The sequence below is a fragment of the Hyaloscypha bicolor genome, assembly GCF_002865645.1.
Source record: "Hyaloscypha bicolor E unplaced genomic scaffold K444scaffold_87, whole genome shotgun sequence".
NCBI classification, from domain to species: domain Eukaryota; kingdom Fungi; phylum Ascomycota; class Leotiomycetes; order Helotiales; family Hyaloscyphaceae; genus Hyaloscypha; species Hyaloscypha bicolor.
Window position 1 is genome coordinate 2,485,311 of NW_020194589.1, and position 19,696 is coordinate 2,505,006.

At 48.2% G+C, this 19,696-nt stretch overlaps 9 protein-coding genes across 9 annotated transcripts; 4 read left to right on the forward strand and 5 right to left on the reverse strand.

Annotated features, from left to right (window-relative positions):
* Positions 1-187: 187 nt before the first annotated feature.
* K444DRAFT_630680 (uncharacterized protein) lies at positions 188-728 on the reverse strand (the record flags this gene model as incomplete). The annotated part of the gene is made up of 2 exons (XM_024883248.1): positions 188-657; positions 710-728. The coding sequence occupies 2 exons, from the start codon at positions 726-728 to the stop codon at positions 188-190; spliced, it is 489 nt and encodes a 162-aa protein (XP_024735952.1).
* A 196-nt stretch (positions 729-924) lies between these two features.
* On the reverse strand, positions 925-2,732 carry K444DRAFT_531823 (peptidyl-prolyl cis-trans isomeras-like protein-like 2; the record flags this gene model as incomplete). The annotated part of the gene is made up of 2 exons (XM_024875029.1): positions 925-2,622; positions 2,706-2,732. 2 exons carry the CDS (start codon positions 2,730-2,732, stop codon positions 925-927), a joined length of 1,725 nt encoding a protein of 574 aa, XP_024735953.1.
* A 325-nt stretch (positions 2,733-3,057) lies between these two features.
* Positions 3,058-5,122, forward strand: K444DRAFT_664209 (uncharacterized protein). The gene is made up of 2 exons (XM_024886934.1): positions 3,058-3,698; positions 3,745-5,122. The coding sequence occupies exons 1-2, from the start codon at positions 3,530-3,532 to the stop codon at positions 4,968-4,970; spliced, it is 1,395 nt and encodes a 464-aa protein (XP_024735954.1). The 5' UTR covers positions 3,058-3,529; the 3' UTR covers positions 4,971-5,122.
* Positions 5,123-5,569: 447 nt separating this feature from the next.
* On the reverse strand, positions 5,570-7,037 carry K444DRAFT_591081 (WD repeat-containing protein-like protein). Its single transcript, XM_024878174.1, has 3 exons — positions 6,907-7,037; positions 6,614-6,863; positions 5,570-6,565 (listed from the first exon to the last, which is right to left on the reverse strand). Exons 1-3 carry the CDS (start codon positions 7,027-7,029, stop codon positions 5,778-5,780), a joined length of 1,161 nt encoding a protein of 386 aa, XP_024735955.1. The 5' UTR covers positions 7,030-7,037; the 3' UTR covers positions 5,570-5,777.
* Positions 7,038-7,411: 374 nt separating this feature from the next.
* Positions 7,412-8,769, forward strand: K444DRAFT_422177 (mitochondrial oxaloacetate transport protein-like protein). Its single transcript, XM_024872716.1, has 4 exons — positions 7,412-7,631; positions 7,680-7,754; positions 7,804-8,405; positions 8,455-8,769. Exons 1-4 carry the CDS (start codon positions 7,615-7,617, stop codon positions 8,691-8,693), a joined length of 933 nt encoding a protein of 310 aa, XP_024735956.1. The 5' UTR covers positions 7,412-7,614; the 3' UTR covers positions 8,694-8,769.
* Positions 8,770-8,845: 76 nt separating this feature from the next.
* Positions 8,846-10,031, reverse strand: K444DRAFT_643761 (uncharacterized protein; the record flags this gene model as incomplete). Its single annotated transcript, XM_024884890.1, has 2 exons — positions 8,846-9,884; positions 9,937-10,031. 2 exons carry the CDS (start codon positions 10,029-10,031, stop codon positions 8,846-8,848), a joined length of 1,134 nt encoding a protein of 377 aa, XP_024735957.1.
* Positions 10,032-10,197: 166 nt separating this feature from the next.
* On the forward strand, positions 10,198-12,617 carry K444DRAFT_613844 (uncharacterized protein). The gene is made up of 7 exons (XM_024880424.1): positions 10,198-10,429; positions 10,479-10,534; positions 10,696-10,819; positions 10,875-11,206; positions 11,253-11,293; positions 11,344-11,661; positions 11,706-12,617. The coding sequence occupies exons 1-7, from the start codon at positions 10,355-10,357 to the stop codon at positions 12,353-12,355; spliced, it is 1,596 nt and encodes a 531-aa protein (XP_024735958.1). The 5' UTR covers positions 10,198-10,354; the 3' UTR covers positions 12,356-12,617.
* K444DRAFT_613847 (uncharacterized protein) lies at positions 12,612-15,717 on the reverse strand. The gene is made up of 11 exons (XM_024880425.1): positions 15,667-15,717; positions 15,155-15,501; positions 14,846-15,108; positions 14,684-14,783; positions 14,532-14,574; positions 14,330-14,430; positions 14,187-14,218; positions 13,879-14,025; positions 13,738-13,775; positions 13,550-13,606; positions 12,612-13,398 (listed from the first exon to the last, which is right to left on the reverse strand). The coding sequence occupies exons 2-11, from the start codon at positions 15,466-15,468 to the stop codon at positions 12,790-12,792; spliced, it is 1,704 nt and encodes a 567-aa protein (XP_024735959.1). The 5' UTR covers positions 15,469-15,501; positions 15,667-15,717; the 3' UTR covers positions 12,612-12,789.
* Positions 15,718-17,123: 1,406 nt separating this feature from the next.
* On the forward strand, positions 17,124-18,201 carry K444DRAFT_643765 (uncharacterized protein; the record flags this gene model as incomplete). Its single annotated transcript, XM_024884891.1, has 3 exons — positions 17,124-17,158; positions 17,215-17,305; positions 17,365-18,201. The coding sequence occupies 3 exons, from the start codon at positions 17,124-17,126 to the stop codon at positions 18,199-18,201; spliced, it is 963 nt and encodes a 320-aa protein (XP_024735960.1).
* Positions 18,202-19,696: the final 1,495 nt, after the last annotated feature.

Sequence of the window (19,696 nt, forward strand, 5' to 3'; positions counted from 1 at the left end):
CATTGTATTTTATTTTCACTGCATCATTCTTGCAGTGCCACTCCGTCCTCTGAAGACTCTATTGAAGCTGGCTCCAGTTTCCTTCGCAAGCTTGAGCGTCGGTCCCAAGAAATGGACTGTATGAAGGCTTTTTGGCCCAGGACGTTCCGTTGAGCCTCATTCACGACTTATCCTACCATTGCGCCCTCTAGGTCGCAATTGTCCATCTTGGGTAAGGCTTCCACCCAGCTGGAATCGACAGAACTACCTTACCCGTGAAGAGGAGACCCTGATAACGAGAAAACACATAGTGCTTATAAGAGAACCGGGCCTTCGGAACGAATTTTGTTGGCCAGTCCGCGCCAGAAGGAAGCTCATACTTCAAGTCCCGTCTCGCCCACATATCCAACATCTCTCCAAGCGTAAAGAATGATGCCTCCTGACCGCCAAACTCGACATCCTCAAAAGCGAAGATAGCGCCGTAGATCTCGTCAAGGTCAACAGTGCCGTGGATTTGCCTGTGCCGGACGTGGAGCTTCTTGCAGGGAAGACCGAGCGTGGTAGAGCAGACGCGGCCGAGACGCTTCATGATTTTCTGGTGGACATTCCTGGGTAGGTTGAAGAGGGTTTTCGGTCGGCTGAACTTCAGGGCGAAGTAGGCTTCGCAGGTAGTCGGAGCTGTGAATAAAGGTCAGTAGCAGTTAAAAGGGGGGATTTGAGGACCACTTACTAGGCTTGGATTGCTTCATCTTGGCTACTCAATATCGGTGCTTGTATTGCGACTCGGGCGGTCTTCGATCCGAGATCCGTTGTCGATGACGTAGTAGCGTTGAAGAAAGGGAGAGGGGAATCAAATTTTTATTAAAGGGCAGGTGGTGCTTGTATGTTGACTTCAATTCAATGTTGTTGGCTTTGAACTCGCTTCGGCCACAAACCCCATCATTATCACCAACTATCAAAATTTCCAAAGCCTCCAGGCTTGATTTTCTTCCTGACTGGCTCTGCCTCGAGCATTTCGTCATCCCCGACATATTTACCATTGCTGGAATCGGCTCCTGACTTCAGATATTTTCCAACGCCGCCAGTCTGCTCAGCCTGGACGACGCTCCCATCACCCCTAATTCGTTTCCCAGTCCATGTAGTCTTGTCATCTTCTGTTCCACCTTGCTTCTTGACCTCTTCCCGCACCTTCTCAAGTTCATCTTTCTCTCGTTTTTGCTTCTGAAATTCCTCGAATGGATCAACAAAGACGACAACATTCTCCATTATAATGTCTTCTTCTGGTCTGTTAGCTTCGTTTGTTGGCACATTCTCCAACTTCTGAAGAACATCCATCCCCCCAACAACGCGGCCGAAAATGGTGTGTTTTCGATCCAGATGCTTAGCTGGTTTGTATGTAATGAAGAATTGACTCGAGTTTGTGTTCTTTCCCTTATTGGCCATACTCATGACGCCCCTTGAGTCGTGCGTCAAAGGTCCATCAAATTCGTCCTGGAAATTCTTTCCCCAGATACTCGTGCCACCTTTTCCCGTTCCTGTGGGATCACCACCTTGAATCATGAAGTTTCGGATATTTCGGTGAAACTTCACTCTATTGTAATAACCCTTCTTGGCCAGGTGGACAAAATTCCAGACAGCTCGTGGGGCGGTCTCGGTCTGTAGTTCTATGTTTAGTGAACCGAAATTGGTCTCGATTCGAGCATATCCCTTGATCTTGACTCGCTTTGGTCTTAACATATACTCTTCATCGGTGAGAAGTGCTCTCTCGCCACTGGTCTCTGGTGTGAGTCCCGTGCTTGTGAAACTCGCAGCAGCCTTGCCGGTGGTATATTGGGCAGCATTGTATGCTGTCTTCTTCTCCTGTATCAGAGACATGCTAGGCGCAGAATTGGTCGGTCCAGTTTTGGTGACGATCTTGGACCGATTGATGTCTCCACCAGCTTCTCGTTCTTTCCTCGCCTTTTCCACGGCCTCCTTTGCCCTCAACACCTTTTCTCCAACCCTACCCAACGCATCAATGTTCACACTACCCTTTTGCCTCTCTGCCTCTTGCTCCTTGGTTAACACGGTTTCCCCATCCTTCAAGAATTTGAACTGGCTCAAATCTCTGCTCTCAATATTCTGCGGGTCCTGGAGTGTGATGATATTGGATCGTCCGAATTTTCGATTGTCCACTAAATCCAACCACATCTTCGGCTTAATGTTTAATCTCTCAACGGTTTCCCAAGCGAAAACATTAGCCTCACTGCCATGTCTGATTGCCACAATATGTGTATTGTCCGTGAAGACCTTGAAGGTGACAGGGTCGACCATCTCTCCCTTCCCTTCCCCAGCACCTCCGCCACCGTCATGCGCATCTGTATCGCCATTCCGCGCAAAGTTTAGCCTGATCAAGTCCTTGTCCTTCAATGGCTTTCCAGTCACCGGGTTCGTGCCATGTTTCTCTAGCCATTGAGTAACCACCTCGACATCAAATATTGTTCCCTCTGGCGTGCAGACAGGGTGTTTGAAAGGCTGCAGACTGGCAGCACAGAAGTTAAACGGTAGTCTTTTGAAGTTCGCGCCGTTCGTGGCCTTTTGGGAAACGTTGGATCCGGCACTTGCAGAATATGCGTCTGAGGAGGACCACTCAGAATGGGTAATCTAATGCAGATAATTAGCACGAGAACATGGACACTTGCGTAAGAAGAAGGTTCGTGAGAATCTGCACGGAATATTTCACTTACATAGAGTTTATCCGTGCCTTTTCCCATCTTGTCAGTTGCAGAGTGCGACGAGGTTGAACATGCAGGCGAGGCTGCAACCTTCTGGAAGATTTGCAGAATCTAATCTTATCAATCTCGCTTGCTAGACCCACCTTTTCAACATCACCGCTTCTATTCTGGTGCAATTCGCAGCTTCAGTCTATTGACGTGTCACTATCCTTTGCTACCGGGAAACTAATTCTCATCATGCAAGACATTTGAGGAACCAATCCTACCTCAAGACCTTTTTTTTGAAGGAATGTCCTCTCCGCTGTGGCCAGTCTTCAATCACGATTAATGATCTTCTGGTCAGAGGTGTTTTTTCCAGGACATGCTGGCTGCTGCAAATCAAGTATCAATATCTGAGTCTTCGTACTTGAATCGGGGCTTTGGACGAAGAATAGCTTTACTGAACGTCCCAGAACGGAAAGAGCCCATCGCAAGTCAGGCAAGTGCCTACACGGCTCTGTGTTGACGCAGGCTGTCATCAGTGCCGTAATACCATTTTCTAGTTGAGTCGACCTGAAATATACGTCTTTTACTAGATGGGAATACAACAGGCATTAAAATCCATGGTTCATTCGAGGAGTAAATGTTTTCGTTGCGTGGCTTCTCAAAATAGCACCTACATAGCAGCACCCCTCGTCAATTCTAGCTAACAGAATAATACAAAGTCCTCTTTTCTTCCGAAATGCGCATGGTAACTCTTTTTGGAAATCCGATGCTTTTCATGACGAAGGAAATTTCTCCTCGACGAATCGAAAGGTGAATTTCAGTCACACAAAACTTTCCGAGTATTTGCGCGCATGCCCCCGTTCTTGCAACGCTCGGGTCGTTACTTCCTCGAGTTTAATCCTGCAAGTGCTACCCCATTCTCCAAAATGACGGGACCAGAAGATGGCTCTAGAAGCAGCTATGTCACAGCTTACACTCGCGTGGCCGAGATACGTGAGCTCTACGGTCGCGAACCTACAGGTAAGAGAATATGCCTATCACCAGCCAGTTTCTGACCTTCTCGTAGCCAACGAAGTTCGAGCTCTCGCTGAACTCCCCCTCGAGAAGTATTTGGGTAACTTTTATCTTGAAGACGATTCCGAGACTGGCAGACGGATCCATTTGCTATTGCAACAATCCGAGGATCACCGTGATATCTCTTTCTTAGAAGAGGCTGGAGAACTCTTAATGGAGCAGTCCACGAGGCGTCCCGGTCACTGGCAATCGCCTGCTCTTCCTCCCTGGTCTCCACCTCCTTCAATCAACGAGCTTTCGGATAACGCCTACCAATTCTCTCCAGTCTCAAATGATCCATTCGCGAAAGTTGGGTGCGTGAAGATCGTGGAGAGCAGGGCCATACCTCAACATACCCCGGTGTCCAACGAGCCTCAACATACGTCGTATCCGGATCTGCTCATCAACCCCCCAGAAAGATGGCTCCGAAAGTCATCAACGGATCCCCAACCTATGCGTCTCATTAAACCCATCTTCATCTCGAATATTCAGCCTGCATCCTTCTCGAAATCATCTTCGTGGCTTGACCAGCAAGTCCAGCGTCAACTCGGAGCAACTCCCAGCAGCAGCGAACAGAAGGCACCCTTCATGCCCATAAAACCAAAACCTCTCAAAGCCCCTGCTCCTCGCATGCGCAAACCCAAACCGACATTGCAACCAACTCCACCTGCAAATCAACATACTGGTGGACTTCAAAGACCTCAAGGCCAGCCAGGACAACCCTTTCGACCCATCAACCCATACTTCTCAGTTCCCAAATGGCAGGAAGGCCAATCCCATGTTTCTCCTGCTATTACCGGTTCCCAGCCCCAGATGAACGCTGCCCCATACAAGGGATCATACTCCAACAACGCAAATCAGTTTTCTGGGACTTTGCCAAGAACGGGAGCACACCCTACGGCTAATCCTGGTGTTAATTATAATCAATTTCCCTCTCCGCCGATGTCCGCTACAGCCTTACCGACCATACAACCTGCGCCAAAACCCATTACAAAACAGCAGCCATATAATCACGATACCCGCCAACAGCCTTCAACTCAGTCACCAGCAATCCGGACACCTACCTCGCCGTTGACTTCAAGCTTTCAAGGAGACATGCCCTGGCTCAAGCCTAAGTCTGCTCAGTCGAAGCACGCCACGGCAGCTACTGAACCCACGGAGATAGAGTCCTACGACGAAGAGTACCGCAAGGCGAAGGAAACTGCCGACAATTTGAAGGAAACGTTGGCGAAGAAATGATGCGGATCATGCGGATCATGCGGTTCATGGAGGTTGAGTTTTGGTTTCCTTGAACCTGAGAATTGTGCAAAATCAGGATACCCGAATTAATAATTGTAGAGTATCGTTGAAGTAAGAATGCGTCTATGAGTAGTATTGGCCGCTGCAGTGCTAATTGATCAATCAATCAACTAAATAACCTTTCCAGACTTTGGTTCTGTATGGGTTCTGGAAAAATCTGAACACATAGGCGCTGACAAGTGTCAAATCAACGAGTGCATCGGAACTCTTAAAGAATGAGACCATTGAGGTGAAGGTCCTGCGATATGAGAGCACATTACGATGAAAAGGTGTCGGAGGGCGATAGAGTACGAGCCTGAATGGAGAGCTACTGAGAAGTCGATATATGAGTGCGAAGGGGTATGGAAGTCCTGCCGTCTTTCCATTTCCTGACTAAATTGGCGTTGAGTACTTCGCATGACTCAGTGGGTGGTATCTGTATCAGAGATGACACGAGTGGAATCAATAATGAGAAGAGAACCAAAGAGGTTGATTATGGACCTCTACTGGGACACGGAGAACCATGTTTCCAGCTTTTTATCACTTGAGAAATCGTTTTTCTGAAGATGTATTTATTACCATAGCCAGGTCGTTGACTCAAAGAACAATCCATCATAATTCTGGATAACGATCCAGATACAGGGATATAATGCCTTGGTGCAAGTCCCAAGGTCTGAGGAAATCAACCCCAACTCGCCAAACGCCAGTTCACTTTTGGATATCCACTCCGAAAATCGATGATTCAAAGACAGATTAAAGACTTCACCACTATGCCAAACTTTGATCTGGCACCCAAAATACGGCCTCCTTATCTCCAGTTGCAAAGAAGTTGTATCTCGGGTTGAAGGCAATGACAGCCGAGTCTCCCTTATACTCCAACTCATGGACAGGTCTTAAGAACCGCTCCTGAGCAGAAGCCAGCGTATCCCACGCTAAAACATTTTGCTGTCTTGACCCACTGAGCACGTAGCGGCCATCCGGGGTGAAACAACAATCGCCCGTACTTGGGTACAAAAACTCGGATGATTGAGGATCCATCCCCTCGAGGTTGTGATCTCCTGCTGCCAGTCTTCTGACAGCACCTCGGTCGCGGAGTAGGGAGGCTTTCAAATGACCGTCGAATGCGTCGAGGAGAAAGTGTTGCGTACCAGTCGTGCCGAGGAGGATGTGTTTACCATCATTGGAAAACTCGAGCTTGTTCCAGCCTTTGCTGGGAGAATTTTGTCCGTTTTGGAAATAAGGCAGCATGTCAAAGGTGGAGAATGGCTCTCTGTCGAAGTTACGGAAGTCATAAAGAAGAATTGTTTGCGCAGTTGGAGATGCGACTGCAAAGACATTGCCGGAGGGGTCCCAAGCCGCGAGATATGCGCCATGAAGGTTAAGTTTTCCACACGCGTTCTTGGTAGCTGCATCCCAGATGCGGAGGGTGTTGTCTTCACTGCAGGAAAGGAAGTTGTCTTGACCTGGATGGAGGGAGAGACACGTGACATTCTTTTCATGGCCCTCAAAGTACCGCAAGTACGAGTTGTCATGGGTGGATAGATATCGAATTGTGTCTGCAAAGTATTCAGTAGACTCTTGATAATGTCAAGGAGACAACTTACGGTTTTGTTTTGTGCTTGAATGAAGAATGCAACCACTGGCGTGGCCAAACATAGCGTGCATTACACCATACTTCTGGCTGAGTAATGTCTTGTGGTGCTTGCCATCTTTGACACTGTATATTTGCATACTGTTGTCACTTTCGGACGTAAGAAGCAAGCCACCTTCATCATCAAAATCCAACGAGAGGATCGAGGAATAGGGAGAAGGTGGTTTGCCAGGAACTGTCGCTGGTGGCTCGCGGCGAAAGTGCTGGAAGGGTCAGCGTTTGCGCGTTGCTAGAAAGGGAAATTACTTTTGAAGGCCGGAATAAGGAGATCATTTCGGACACTTTGGAGGTTGGTAATGCCCCTCCCGACTTGCTGCCAAGCCCATTTGCACCCATGGGCGAATCAATAGCCATTGGCGTGGAAGACATTATTGCGCTCTTTCATGGAAGGGTGAAGGTTGGTCTGTTTGGAGAAATCGATGTATGGGAAGAGCGTGACAGGGATTGTACACCATTGGCTAGAACATTGAAGATCACGTGCACGGAAAATCATAAACGCGAACATTGTACAAAAACCACCTGGGCACAGGTTCGCATGTGCTCTTGAGCTTAGACATTCGATTACTGCGAACGTTGCGAAAGGAACACTTTACTTGGATTCCTCAAAATCAGGGAGGTGGACCCTGAGCCCGACTTTCCGACTCTCCGTCTCCAAACTCCCGAAGCCGGACCAAAAAATGCTGCCGAAACAGCCCCCCGTACAGCAAAACAATCGGCACCATTAATTGCCTTGCACTTCGTAATCAAGATCACAAAATAGTTCTTACAGCCCACACAACGACAGCCGCATAGTCAGCTTGTCATATCTACTCAGACTGCTGTAAAAATTTGGCATAAAATCCCAGCACAACTTCACGAAACCCCATCTCTTGAGAGCTGAAGCATCACAAGCTGTCGTTGCAATAACAGGGCTTCAACAGCCCCTTCTGAGGAGGGCAGAAGGGGAGAGACAAGATGTCTACTACTTTAGGGTGAGTTCTGAAGCCCCTGGAAGAAGGGATACCATCTAATAAGCACAGTGCATTCGTAGCAGGTGGTATTGCAGCTTGCGGAGCAGTGACGGCTACACATCCCTTCGAGACTGTCAAGATCCGGTATGAAGCTCCAAAGCTCCTCTTCAACCCAAGCTAACACTCTGCACAGCATGCAACTGCAGGGCGAGCTCCAAGAAAAAGGCCTCCAACCCAGAGCGTACAAAGGCCCCTTCCACGGCGTCTCAGTAATCGTTCGGCATGAAGGACTGAAGGGCATCTACCGCGGAATCGGCGCAGCGTACATCTACCAAATGCTCCTCAATGGCTGTCGCCTAGCCTTCTACGAACCGATACGACACTCCCTCACAAGCGTCATCTACACAGACCCGACTACACAAAGTCTAGGAATCAACATATTCGCGGGCGCATCGTCGGGCATTTTGGGCGCTGCGGCAGGAAGTCCGTTTTTCTTGGTGAAGACTAGGTTACAGAGCTTCTCGCCGTTTGCACCGGTGGGCACGCAGCATGCATACAAGAATGCAGCGGATGGGATGAGACAGATTTTCAAGGCCGAGGGAGTGCCAGGGCTATATCGAGGAGTAGGGGCCGCGATGGTTCGGACCGGGTTTGGGAGTTCCGTACAACTGCCGACATACTTCTTTGCTAAGAGGAGACTTGTGAAGCATTTGGGGATGGACGAAGGACCAGCGTTACATCTTGCGAGTAGTACAGCTAGTGGGTTTGTGGTGTGCTGTGTTATGCATCCACCTGGTGAGAAGATCTCAATGTCCGATGAGCGGTTGACACTGACTTGGAATAGATACAATCATGTCTCGAATGTATAACCAAGATGGCAACCTTTATAAAGGTATATTTGACTGTCTAGCGAAGACAGTAAAGACAGAGGGTGTCTTGGCTATATACAAGGGCTTCCTTCCCCATCTGGCAAGGATCTTGCCCCATACCATCTTGACGCTCAGCTTGGCGGAGCAAACGAACAAACTGATGCGCAAGTTTGAGGCTAAGGTCCTCCCTTCTTCGATCAAAAACAATGTCTAGATCAGACAACTTGTTCTAATTTAAAATAGGATGAAGTGGTTCGTCATCCTGTTGTAAATATTGAACCTCTTTTGACGTCAAGGCGTCGGATTCTGCAAAATGTTGAGGAAAGGGCCTGATCTGGGTTTAGATAGATATCGGTAGATCTGCATTCAGCCATTAAGAGATCTCGAGCACCCATAGCAAAGAACCTCATGGCTGCCATCTTGTTTTGCAGCTCGTGATGCCGAATTTTGGCCTCCTCCCCATCCGTAAATACCATCCGTGCCTTCTGCTACGGGTAGCCCACACAATCCACAAGCTGTAGTCTCATCGCCAGTAAGAGGCTGGAGTTTGCTGGACGTCCTAACGACGTTGGCAACAATGCTTGGATAGTTTTCTTCGACAGACTCGAAATACTGAGCCATGAGATCGTTAATGGTAGTAAGCTTCGACGAAGCAGAGATTTGAGAGGATGGTCCGTGGGATATGATGAAATCGGCGAGAGGAGGAATTGCGAGCGAAGAGAACGTCACGAGCTCCTTCTTGAGAAGATCCCGTAAGGGATAATTGAACCCGACTCCATGTGGGGACATCCCATCAGAAACTTGCCAGGGTAATGAAAAGCCGCGTCCCTTAGCTGTTTCTGTGAGTGTCTTCTCAGCAAGTCTCGTGGTTGAGTCTGCAAATAAAATACTTTCACAGCCATTTCTCTTTGCAATATCCACTAGAAGTCGGGTGAGCAAGGTTGTGATAACATCCGTCCTTGAGGTTGCAGATGGCATTGATCCAATGAGTTGCTGTAGTCTTTCAGTCCCAGACTTCTGTGAAATATCTTGAGGGGGTTCTGGCATGTTCAAAGCCTTCCAGTCTATCCCATCCAAGAGCAAGGCTTGTTCAAGGCCCAAGCTGGAGTAGGTGTGCCTTGGAAAGCGGCTTTTGTACTTCTCCAGCAATTCAGAAGTGTCCTTTCGGTCTGCAACATCCAAATGTAGATCAATATGTAACACGATCAATTCATAAGCGGCTCGGTTCATTCGATCGTATTGTCCTTGGAGGTGCTGGTCCAATATGTGGAGTAACGAGGCAGACGAGGGTCCAAAGGAGAGAGGGAAAAGCAACTTCCTGGCCGCTTTCGCGGTTGAACCTCGAACTCGATATGTTTCCATGCGCTTTATTGCTTTGGTTGTGACATATTGAGAAAAGCATTTACTGGGATGCATGTCAGTGCGACTCTTCAGAATATATTTCGGGAAGAACTTGCTCGCAGACTCTCTCTGAGCGGATAGATTGGACAGCATTCTCTTCATTGCATCGTTTGCACAGAGAGTTCGGAGGAGCTACGTCGGCACCTGCCATCGTGGATTTTTGAGGTTGGCGGGAGGAAGGAGAAATTCTTGGGCTTCAAAGTCACGGCGAGGCTCTGGCCTTGTCTCTGGAGGCGCCGCCCCTAGCGGCCGACCAAGGGTCCCTGCCTGTTACGTTTCCTTTGCGCATCCACAGCCCCAAATAACTTCAATCAAATCCGACGTCCCCTCGATCAAGGTCCTTTACCATTCCGGAGTTCGCGGATCAATTCTGGATGGCCATATAACCTACGAGCAGACCTAGATCTCCCGCCATTTCTCTACGTGCTTTACTATATCACTCGCACCTCGCCAGCCTCGAGGCTCCAAGCAACCATGAGAAGCTGGCTCCATGGACTACTCCTGCTTGGGCTGTCCGTTGTGACAGCCGGTGCAAATGAAATGAATATGGTATTGACTGAATTGAGAGAGAAATGATTGGCGCTAACGTATGAAGCAGAACCAGGAGAACGACAACAGACAAATATGTAGTGGAATGTACAGCAAGAATGACTGGCAAGTCCTAGTTCAATACTATTGTGCTGTTTTATACGGGAATCGAGCCTGAGGGCTGTCTCAGGGGCGGTCATGACGCCTTCCTCCTGTGTCTTGGAAGCTAGGACAGACCCGGCTCTTATTGATTCTACTCGATTTTACAGTGCTAACTTGCTTAGCAGGGGAGGAGATGTAGACCCACATATACTGGTCAAATGGGTGAAGCAAGACGTCCCAGAAGGCTCGGACCCAATTGCGAGCATGATAATCTTCGAATGGAGGGATTACGATCTGATCGGAATAGAGGTACATCACTCCAATTTGGGGACAACTGCTGCATGGATGCTGAGCTTTTTCGCAGAATGAATACCTATGTGATTCGGATCCGATCCAAGCCGGATTTTGCAATTCGAATCAAACGGGAGAGTTTATCTTGGCGCCAAATGCGACTGACATCTCAAAAAACGTCATCTTCACTCAGGCGGTACACCTAAAGGACCCACCCCTACCAGTCAACTATGGCATCAAGAAGACGGGGTATTATTGTGTAGGCACCGCGGCTTTCTCACCATTAGATGCGCAGTATAGTGCCACGGTCGAATTTCGAAACGCATACGGAGAGCTTCCGGCCGCTCAGATTGCCAAGCTTCCGTTCTATGGTGGTATCACAATTATCTACGCAGTCATTGGAGCGTACGTAGAGCTTTGGATCGTTCCATTACATTGCTAATAGCTTTAGATTCTGGGCGTTCTTGTATGTTCAACACCGGCATGATATACGTAAGTTTTTTAATGTCAATACTGGGTCAAGATACTTACAGTCCTTCCAGTGCCCGTGCAAAACTACATCACTGCAATCATCCTCTTCTTGATAGTCGAGATGCTAGTGACGTGGGGATTCTACGATTTTATGAACCGGAATGGAAGTACAGTCGGTGCGAAAGTGCTTATGATTGTGGTTGCAATCCTAAATGCCGGGCGAAACTCCTTCTCCTTCTTCTTGCTCCTGATCGTCTGCATGGGCTATGGTGTTGTTAAACACACCTTAGGCAAAACGATGATCTATGTTCGGTATCTAGCTGCGGGACATTTTGTCTTTGGCTTGATCTATGCAATCGCAAGCTTGACTGTCACCCCTGAGAGTGCCGGTGAGTCATGTGATCATCCGATAGACTCTGCTAATATCTTTGAGGTCCTCTTGTGCTCTTCATTATTCTCCCATTGGCTGGCACATTGACCGCCTTCTACGTGTGGACCCTTAACTCTCTAAAGGAGACCATTAGAGATCTTGTTGAGCGCAAACAAACCGTCAAACTCTCCATGTACCGACAGCTCTGGTGGGCAATCCTCCTCTCCATTATGGTGATCTTTGGCTTCTTCTTCTTTAACTCCTTTACCTTTGCTTCATCTTCGAGCCCGGACTTTGTACCCTTCCACTGGAAGACTCGTTGGTTTATCCTCGATGGCTGGCTCAATTTCGTCTACCTTGCCGACGTGATTTTCATCGCCTACCTCTGGCGTCCTACCGCTAACAACCGACGATTCGCAATGTCGGACGAGTTAGCTCAAGATGATGAAGGTTTTGAGATTGCAGACTTTGGCGCAGAAGATGACGATGATGATGATCCAGAAAGTGCGGCAGCACACAGAGGGGATAGGACGCAGCCGGGTCAAGAAGGCCCAAGATATGATCCACCTCCGGGAGCCAATACGGCGAAGGAGATCCCAAGAGAGAGTCTTGATGGCGAGACGATTTTTGCCGTTGGGGAAGATGGAGATCGGTGGTCGGACGAGGGGAGTGATGAGGAGAGAGGGAAGTTGGTGCATGATCAAGGGAAATAAATTCCGGCTTTGGCATTTTTATGGATGTACTGTACTTTTAGAGGTTGGTCTCGGGTTCTCATTGACGCTAGACTGTGTTTATATCCTCATTTTTGTTCCTTGAAGTCTTTCGTGTGAGGAAAGAGATCGTGAGAGGAGTTCAGATCGACCTGTGAGATGAATTCAATACACATCCAAAAGAGCTCTTCAGGGCAGGTCGTGGGTGGGTCAAGAATTAGTGAACACTGTGCAGAGGTCAATCCAGAGCCACAATTAATCGGGTACCGAATTTCAATTCTTAATAGTTGAATCTATTCTTCATACTGGCATCCAGGCCCCCAAAGTGCTTCTCCTCTAACCTTTAGTACCTGCAAACTTCTTCTACTCCAGTACCAGGCTGACTCTCGCCCTCGCCTTCTCCATAACTCCTCACCAATTTGCACCAGCCGCCCTAATCAACTCTTGCTCTCGCCCTCCCGCTCAAACATTTCTCGCAGTAGCTGCATAGGACCCTCCATCCTCCAGTCATTGATATCGCCCATCACACCACCTTCCTTCACTTTCTCCATTCCCCTCCCCCGAAACGCCGGATGTGCTTGCAAGAACGAAGCCATATTACTAGCTTGCCTGATCCCCATGTTCTCGCCGATGTAATTGAGAACATTAATTGCAAAGACACAATGTATTGGTTGGGAAACGCGGGTTACGGCTGCGAAATAGATGGGCCATAAGAGAAAGTACCCCCCGACGGCCGGGAAGGTTGGGTCGGGGGTTAGGGTTTGGTAAGGGGGTTCGTAGGGGACGAAGTCTGGGGATGAGAGGGGGGAGATGAAGGAGGGGGGGGCTTCGGGGAATTCGGATGAGAGGTTTTGCAGTGGCGGGGCCATCGAGTTAGAGGGGGTAGCGGTGCTTTGGAAGGGTTTGCGTGATAAGGGAACGAGGCCCACGTGTTGGGCGACGCTCCTCAGTATTTCATTTCGCATTTGGGTTATTATTTGGGTCGAAGCTTGGAACTGAGCTAGGTGCTGAGGGGTGTTGAATCGCGGCGGATTTGAAGTGAAACCCTGATATTATTATTTAGTACATGTTTGAAGAGTCGAATTTGCGGTGCGGACGAGAGGTATGCCAAAAGCCACACTCTCGGACTTATCTGGAGAGCAAACACCGCTCAAGACGGGCAAAAGAGGGATATGCTCTGGTATATACAGGACTCACTTTAACGAGCTGCGAACGAATATTCTCGTTGAGCCCAAGTCGTACACATCGGGATCCCTAGAACAAATTAATAACATGTTTCTTCGGAGAGAAGGGAGGGAGCTAAGAGCGAGTCGGAAGGATAAGGCGTTCTCTTAAATAGTAACAGGGAATTCAGGGTGAGGAGCTAAGAAATAGGGTTTCTTTACGTTCCAAATTTGAGCTATCCAATGGTCGTAGTATATATCTGTCAAGAAAATGATTGTCAGCACAGCCTTCTTGGAACGAGTGTCCCTATCTCACGAGATAGACTGCAGGTAAAAAAAAAGTGAGAGGAAGAGAGCTGGTACCATAATATCCACCAAAGACAAGGGGTGACTCCACATCTGTATACACCGTCTCGTACATCCAGCCTGGTGAAGCGTTGTCAAATACCTGGGCCATTTCATTGTCCAACCGAAGTGCGGTAGACAAGATAAGTTCTGGATCCGCGATGGCTGACATCGAATTAGTATGGGTTTTTCTTCTATTTCCCCAAAAAAACTCAGGAGGTGAGGAGCCAAGATCTCAAGAATGCGCATCCCGGCTCCCCTGAAGCCAGCGGGCTTCGAGCCTTCGTGAAGAGGGAAGAAAGACTTGTTATAAGAATAAGGCTTACCCCCGGACTTGATAGCTGCACGGAAGACAGTACTAATGCAAGTAAATTAGCAGTTTGTCGTTCCCAAGGAATAAGGACAGAGCGGGTCAGCGAGAGAGCTAGCATCTCCGGACACATAGCAATGAGTAAAGAGTAAGACTTACCATTCGTCGCACTTCCTCAAAAACACCCAACCAGTATCTGATGGGATATTTGAAAATGCAAATTTCCTAAGCTCGAGAATCTCTGGATGCATTGGAATCTCCTAGAACTATATAAGCACCCTGTACTTAAGCCGCCTAAATCTCGAGAGTAAACAACTCAAGACTATACAAGGCAGGAAATGAGCTCTAAGAAGGAACGTACTCTCTGCATGCATGATAGTAGCAACTGGCCAGTGCCGTAAATGCTAGATAGCGGGTGAGTTAGCAATTGTTCGATTAAGATTGATTCGAGAGGAAACATTGTCTCAGAGAAAATGACGAATCAGTCAACAGTAGGAAATCCCCAACACCTACAAGACTCCAAAGCTTATTTTGTTGTTCAATTGGCTTCTTCCTCGCATACGAATAAGAGTGCTAGCGCCATTGATGTGCTCTGTCCACGCTTTCATCGAGACTGTGGGAGGGTGTCAACTGTGAAGGTTCTCGACGTTGGAACGGCGAAAAGCAGTCACTTACGCTGATTCGAACCACAACACGTTTCAAATACTGCGAGCACAATGATTGCGAGCAAAACACTGTCTTTTGCTGCCTCAGCAGGCGAACGCAAGGCAGAATTTATCTTTGAAAGAGCTATGGCATAATTGCGCCGAGCTTGTACCAGCAATTGTGAGTCCCGTTTTGCATTGGCCTCTATGGCCAAACCACTCGCGATTATACTCGTCTTCAAGACTGAACCCATGGCATCCTCGCCGAGAAGTTCATGACAATAGTTGAAGTACCTATAGCTGGTAAGAGAAGATTTCTGGACGTGTAAATATGTCTTACCCATGAGATGGGCCACTCCATTTGGAAACCCAATTGCCGAGAAAACAGTTGATCCCACGGTCCTCAATTGAGGATGGAGCGAAGCTAATGACCGATGAAGATGCTGAAGAAAAGATCTCCGGCGGTTCGGGGGAGCTTGAGGCAGACAATTTTGACCTGCTGCTGACTTTTCTCGGTGCAGATGATGAACCATTACCAAGTTCTGTTCTGGCTCTAGCCTTGGCTTTGACCTTTTCAATCACGGCACTACTTTCATCCCGAAAGGCCAAGTCCACCATGTTGCGGTAGCCAGGACACGCACGCTCGGCTTTCATACATTGTCCGCATGAAGGCACGCCCTGGTTGCACTGAACAAAACATTAGCTTGAGCAGTGGTTTTCCTCTGTGCCGGATATGTTCGTGGCGGTCGCCAGTCAAGGGTCTCGCCATGTGTTGTACAGCAGCTCGCGCATGACCTTGTCATCGCATTGCTATCTTATTTTGTATATTAACATTGAAAACCTCCCACCCACTTTTATCTTTCTCGTGCGACAGTTGGCACAACCTTTGCTCGGCTTGCCTGATTATTGTAAGTCGACGTCCCCAGGGAAAGACATCTTTGCCCCTACCACAATACACCATTTCAAAGACTCAATGCAGATTTGAGCGGCAACCAAGGCAATTCAAAACAAGTAATAGAACTAGTAAACTTGAACAAACAATTGCTTTGAATATGAATCGAGAACTGGAGGCAGAGGTATAGTATATCTTCACGTGTTCCAAGGGGCAAAGTCAGCTACTCCATCACTACGCAATGCTGAGGGCTGCGCCGCCTCACTGCCTTCAGCCCTGAAAACTCTCGAATCTTTGCCTATCAATTGGGACGAGGACTTCCCCGATGAACTTGACCCAAATGATCGACGCCAGGAGATTCTGTGAATGGAGCCGAGTGGTTGAGAGGCTCGCACAGCATTCTTTCTTGGGCCTAGTTGACGGGTAGTGGAGTTGAGTCAGCCACGCTGCGTCAGACAAGCTTTGATCGGGAGACGGTTGCGTAGCGGGAAGCCAGGGAAAAATTGGCGAGGCGAGGCGCAGCACTTCTTGCTTGATGAACCTGGAAGATTTCAAGCACGTGACCATAAAGGGCTGGGCAGCATCGAAAGATTGGGAAAGATCCCGCGGTACTTTGAGGAAAGAGCTACTTCCTGCTCTATGTATTTTCGCGGGCCTGAGAGGTAATCAAGTCTAACGCCCCTGAAACCTCGCGTGGCAAAGCATTTCATGTTCAATACTCGATCCATGAAAATTATCAAGTGTGGATGTATCCCTCAAGCGAAGGAGCCCCTGTTAGCTACGAAAGGTACCCAGTCTACGCAGGCTTTGCAGCTTGCTGATCAACCCACCTTCGATAACCTGACAACTTGAACATGAAGGCATCAGACAACAAAGGACTCGACGTACTCAGGCCACTTGACGTTCTGAAAACCTGGAGCACACCCGCATTTCGCCGATCCCGAGCGATGTAAGGCCATACGGTCTCTTTTCGAGCTCCCAGCCCATTGACAATTTGACACCGACAGCAGAGACGATCGACGGGAGGAATTGGACGACTCAACTTTGCCGTACAGGACTTAAGATGCGCTGCTATTGGCATGCGCCGTAGATGCTCAGCTCGTTCATTGTGGATGTTAATCAGCATGAGGTCCCTGGTGAGTGGCTGTGCGTCGAACGTCGTGGGCACCATTTTAGGTTAGCCTCATAGCCTCAGGGAGAAGTCGAAGATGAACGCTTGATGCAGGACCAGGAAAAAAGTTGCAGATATGGTTTGTATATATTCTCGCCTTTCTCTCTGTGTCAAATTTATTCCGTTCATCACAACATCGATTCATTCTCACACTTCCTCATCCAGCTTTGAAATCTCTTATCCATTTATCCCATCCATCAACTCCAGTTCTACCAACCATCCCAAGTCTCCACACTTAACATCAAAATGACCATCAGTTACCGAAGCGGTATATCCATCGCGTAAGATTCAACACTAAATCTTGCAATTGAAGTCATCACCCACTGAAAGCCTTTAGTGAACTGGTTGTTTATTTTCCTTCCATAGCAATTGCTATCTTTCTCTCTGTTCGTCACGGCTTTTCTCGAAATGCTGGATGGATGTTCCTTGTAAGCTGAAACCTCCTCCCTTGAGATATACTGAAATTGGAAAATGCTGACTTCCGCAGATCATCTTTTGCCTGGCTCGCATTATCGGGGCTTGTATGCAATTGGCAACTATTAATTCCCCCACCGAGACGAGTCTCTACGAAGGCAGCGCGATTTTGAACAACATTGGTCTCAGCCCTTTGACACTTGCGGCACTCGGTCTTCTTTCACGCCTGCTTGACAGTATCAATAAGTCGACGCACACCTTCGTGAGGCAATATTGGCTCAGGGTGATTGAATTGATTGTCGTGGTTGGCCTAGTCCTCGGAATTGTGGGCGGAGTGAATGCTGCCAGTGCCTATGTCACGGATGGGCATTACCAACCTGGCACCCTCAACAAAGCTGGTACAGGTCTTTCGATTCTCGCTTACGTTCTGCTCGTTAGTGCAACCGCATTTACAGCTTTCTCGGTCTCCCACGCAGAACATGGTGAAAGGAGACTCTTCACAGCCGTCGTGATCGCTCTTCCGCTCCTCCTAGTGAGATTGATCTACTCGATATTCAGCACCTTCACCACCAATAAATCATTCAATCTGCTGAGCGGAAATCCCACCGTCCTTCTCTGTGTGGCATTGATCGAAGAACTCCTCATAGTTGCGTGTTTTGAGGGTACCGGCTTGACCTTGAAGAAGGTTGTTCAAGAAGAGCACGTCGAAGGAGCTAGAATGATCCCCAGCTCAGACAGCAACAGCTATACCGAAACGCAACAACGACCACAACAGCAACAGAGAGGAGTCGGCTCTAAAATAATGGCGGTGTTGTCTTACACGATCATTGGTCGGATTATAACCTCCATGATGGGGGATAAGGAGAGGGACGTCGAGATGCAACGCCAAGAGTATCAAGTCCCGAAGTAGGCGAGGGCAGGGAGGTGCAGAAATTGAGTAGAATGTAAGATATGAGCTGGATTTAGCGGATTTGAGATTAGCGTGGCGTTTTTATGCCAATGTATTGCTGTCTTTTTTTTGCCGTTGGCTTTTGTTTATAGACTGTCAATTTGATAATTTGTCAATCTGTCAAACATTTCTCAAATTCCTTCTTCAATTATCTCTTGAATGACCCATTTGATGTTGAGGACCATTTTACTCAAGTGAACCTCATATCAGTATGGTTCAGTGTCCAATTGCTTTTGCAGTTGCTTCCTGTATATGCTCGATCATCACTACCTTCTTCTCCGCTGAAATAGATACTGCCGAAAGATTGTTCATTTGGCTTGTAGAACTTGTAAAGCTCATCTCACCTCAGAAGAAACATATGCGCTCTTCTTGGCTGTTATCCCTTCTTCTGTATGCTTGCCCATCTCTTATCCCTTTCCCGACAAAACCATACGTTCCAAAGCACTGTTAGCGAGCGTCGTGGGGTTACATGGCTCATCCCACCTTAGAATAACAGATGCGTTATGGGCACTTGAGGTTGACCAGCGTTCTGTAGCAATGGTGGAAAATGACCGGCGGTAGCAGCAGTTATCTGAACAGGCATTTGGGCCTGGCCTTCGTCCGGCTGCTGGTAGTCATTGATATTGTCTCGAGCCTTATCGTGGAACGCGACATCAATTTGATCTTCATATCCCTAGTAGCCATGGCCAACTCCTTGAATAGTCATTGAGGTTCACCATTGTCCCACGGTGATGTTGAAGAATGTTCGGTAATAGAAGGCCTCAATCTACGCGTTACGGTCGAGCCTTGTCTAACTTCCCGTACTTGTGAATGACAGCCTGGCTCTCATCGTGGAACAAACCACAAGTCAGTTCTGGACATCCCTGGCGGACACGACAAGCTCGTCCGGACTGCCCACAAGATGGTCTCTGCATCTCACACTTATGCCAAATTGGCAAAAGACTTGAAAGAGTTGAAAAGAAGCCCCGGTTCACCACTTCTTGCATTTTCTACATGGCCCAATGGACTTGCTGGTGTAGACCACATTGAACCAATCCACGGTACATCGACCTTGCGGAATAGGGTGGGTCGTATCTCCTCTCCTGAAATCGAGTCTGGGCAGGTGTGTCACATCCTTCCCCACAAGTGCGCGAACTTATGGAGTGCCTTTCTCATCCGCTCTATCCCTCCTCACCCATCCCCAAATATTCACCTGCCTTTTTTTTTCAAGTATTGTATCTATTTTGCCAATATACACCACCCTTGAGCTTGACCAACGTGCACAGTTTTCTCGAGACAGTGTGACTGAACTTGGTGCAACATGGAGCCAGTTAGATCCTCGTGTGCTGCCTCGCCATCGTCCCACGGGTATTCTTTACCCCTAAACCGGATCAAATGGAGCCCAGTATCTGAATAGAAAATTTGAAAGATGGAAAAAAGTTAATGGAAGGAGGATTTGCCGCAAATCAAGAGCTTA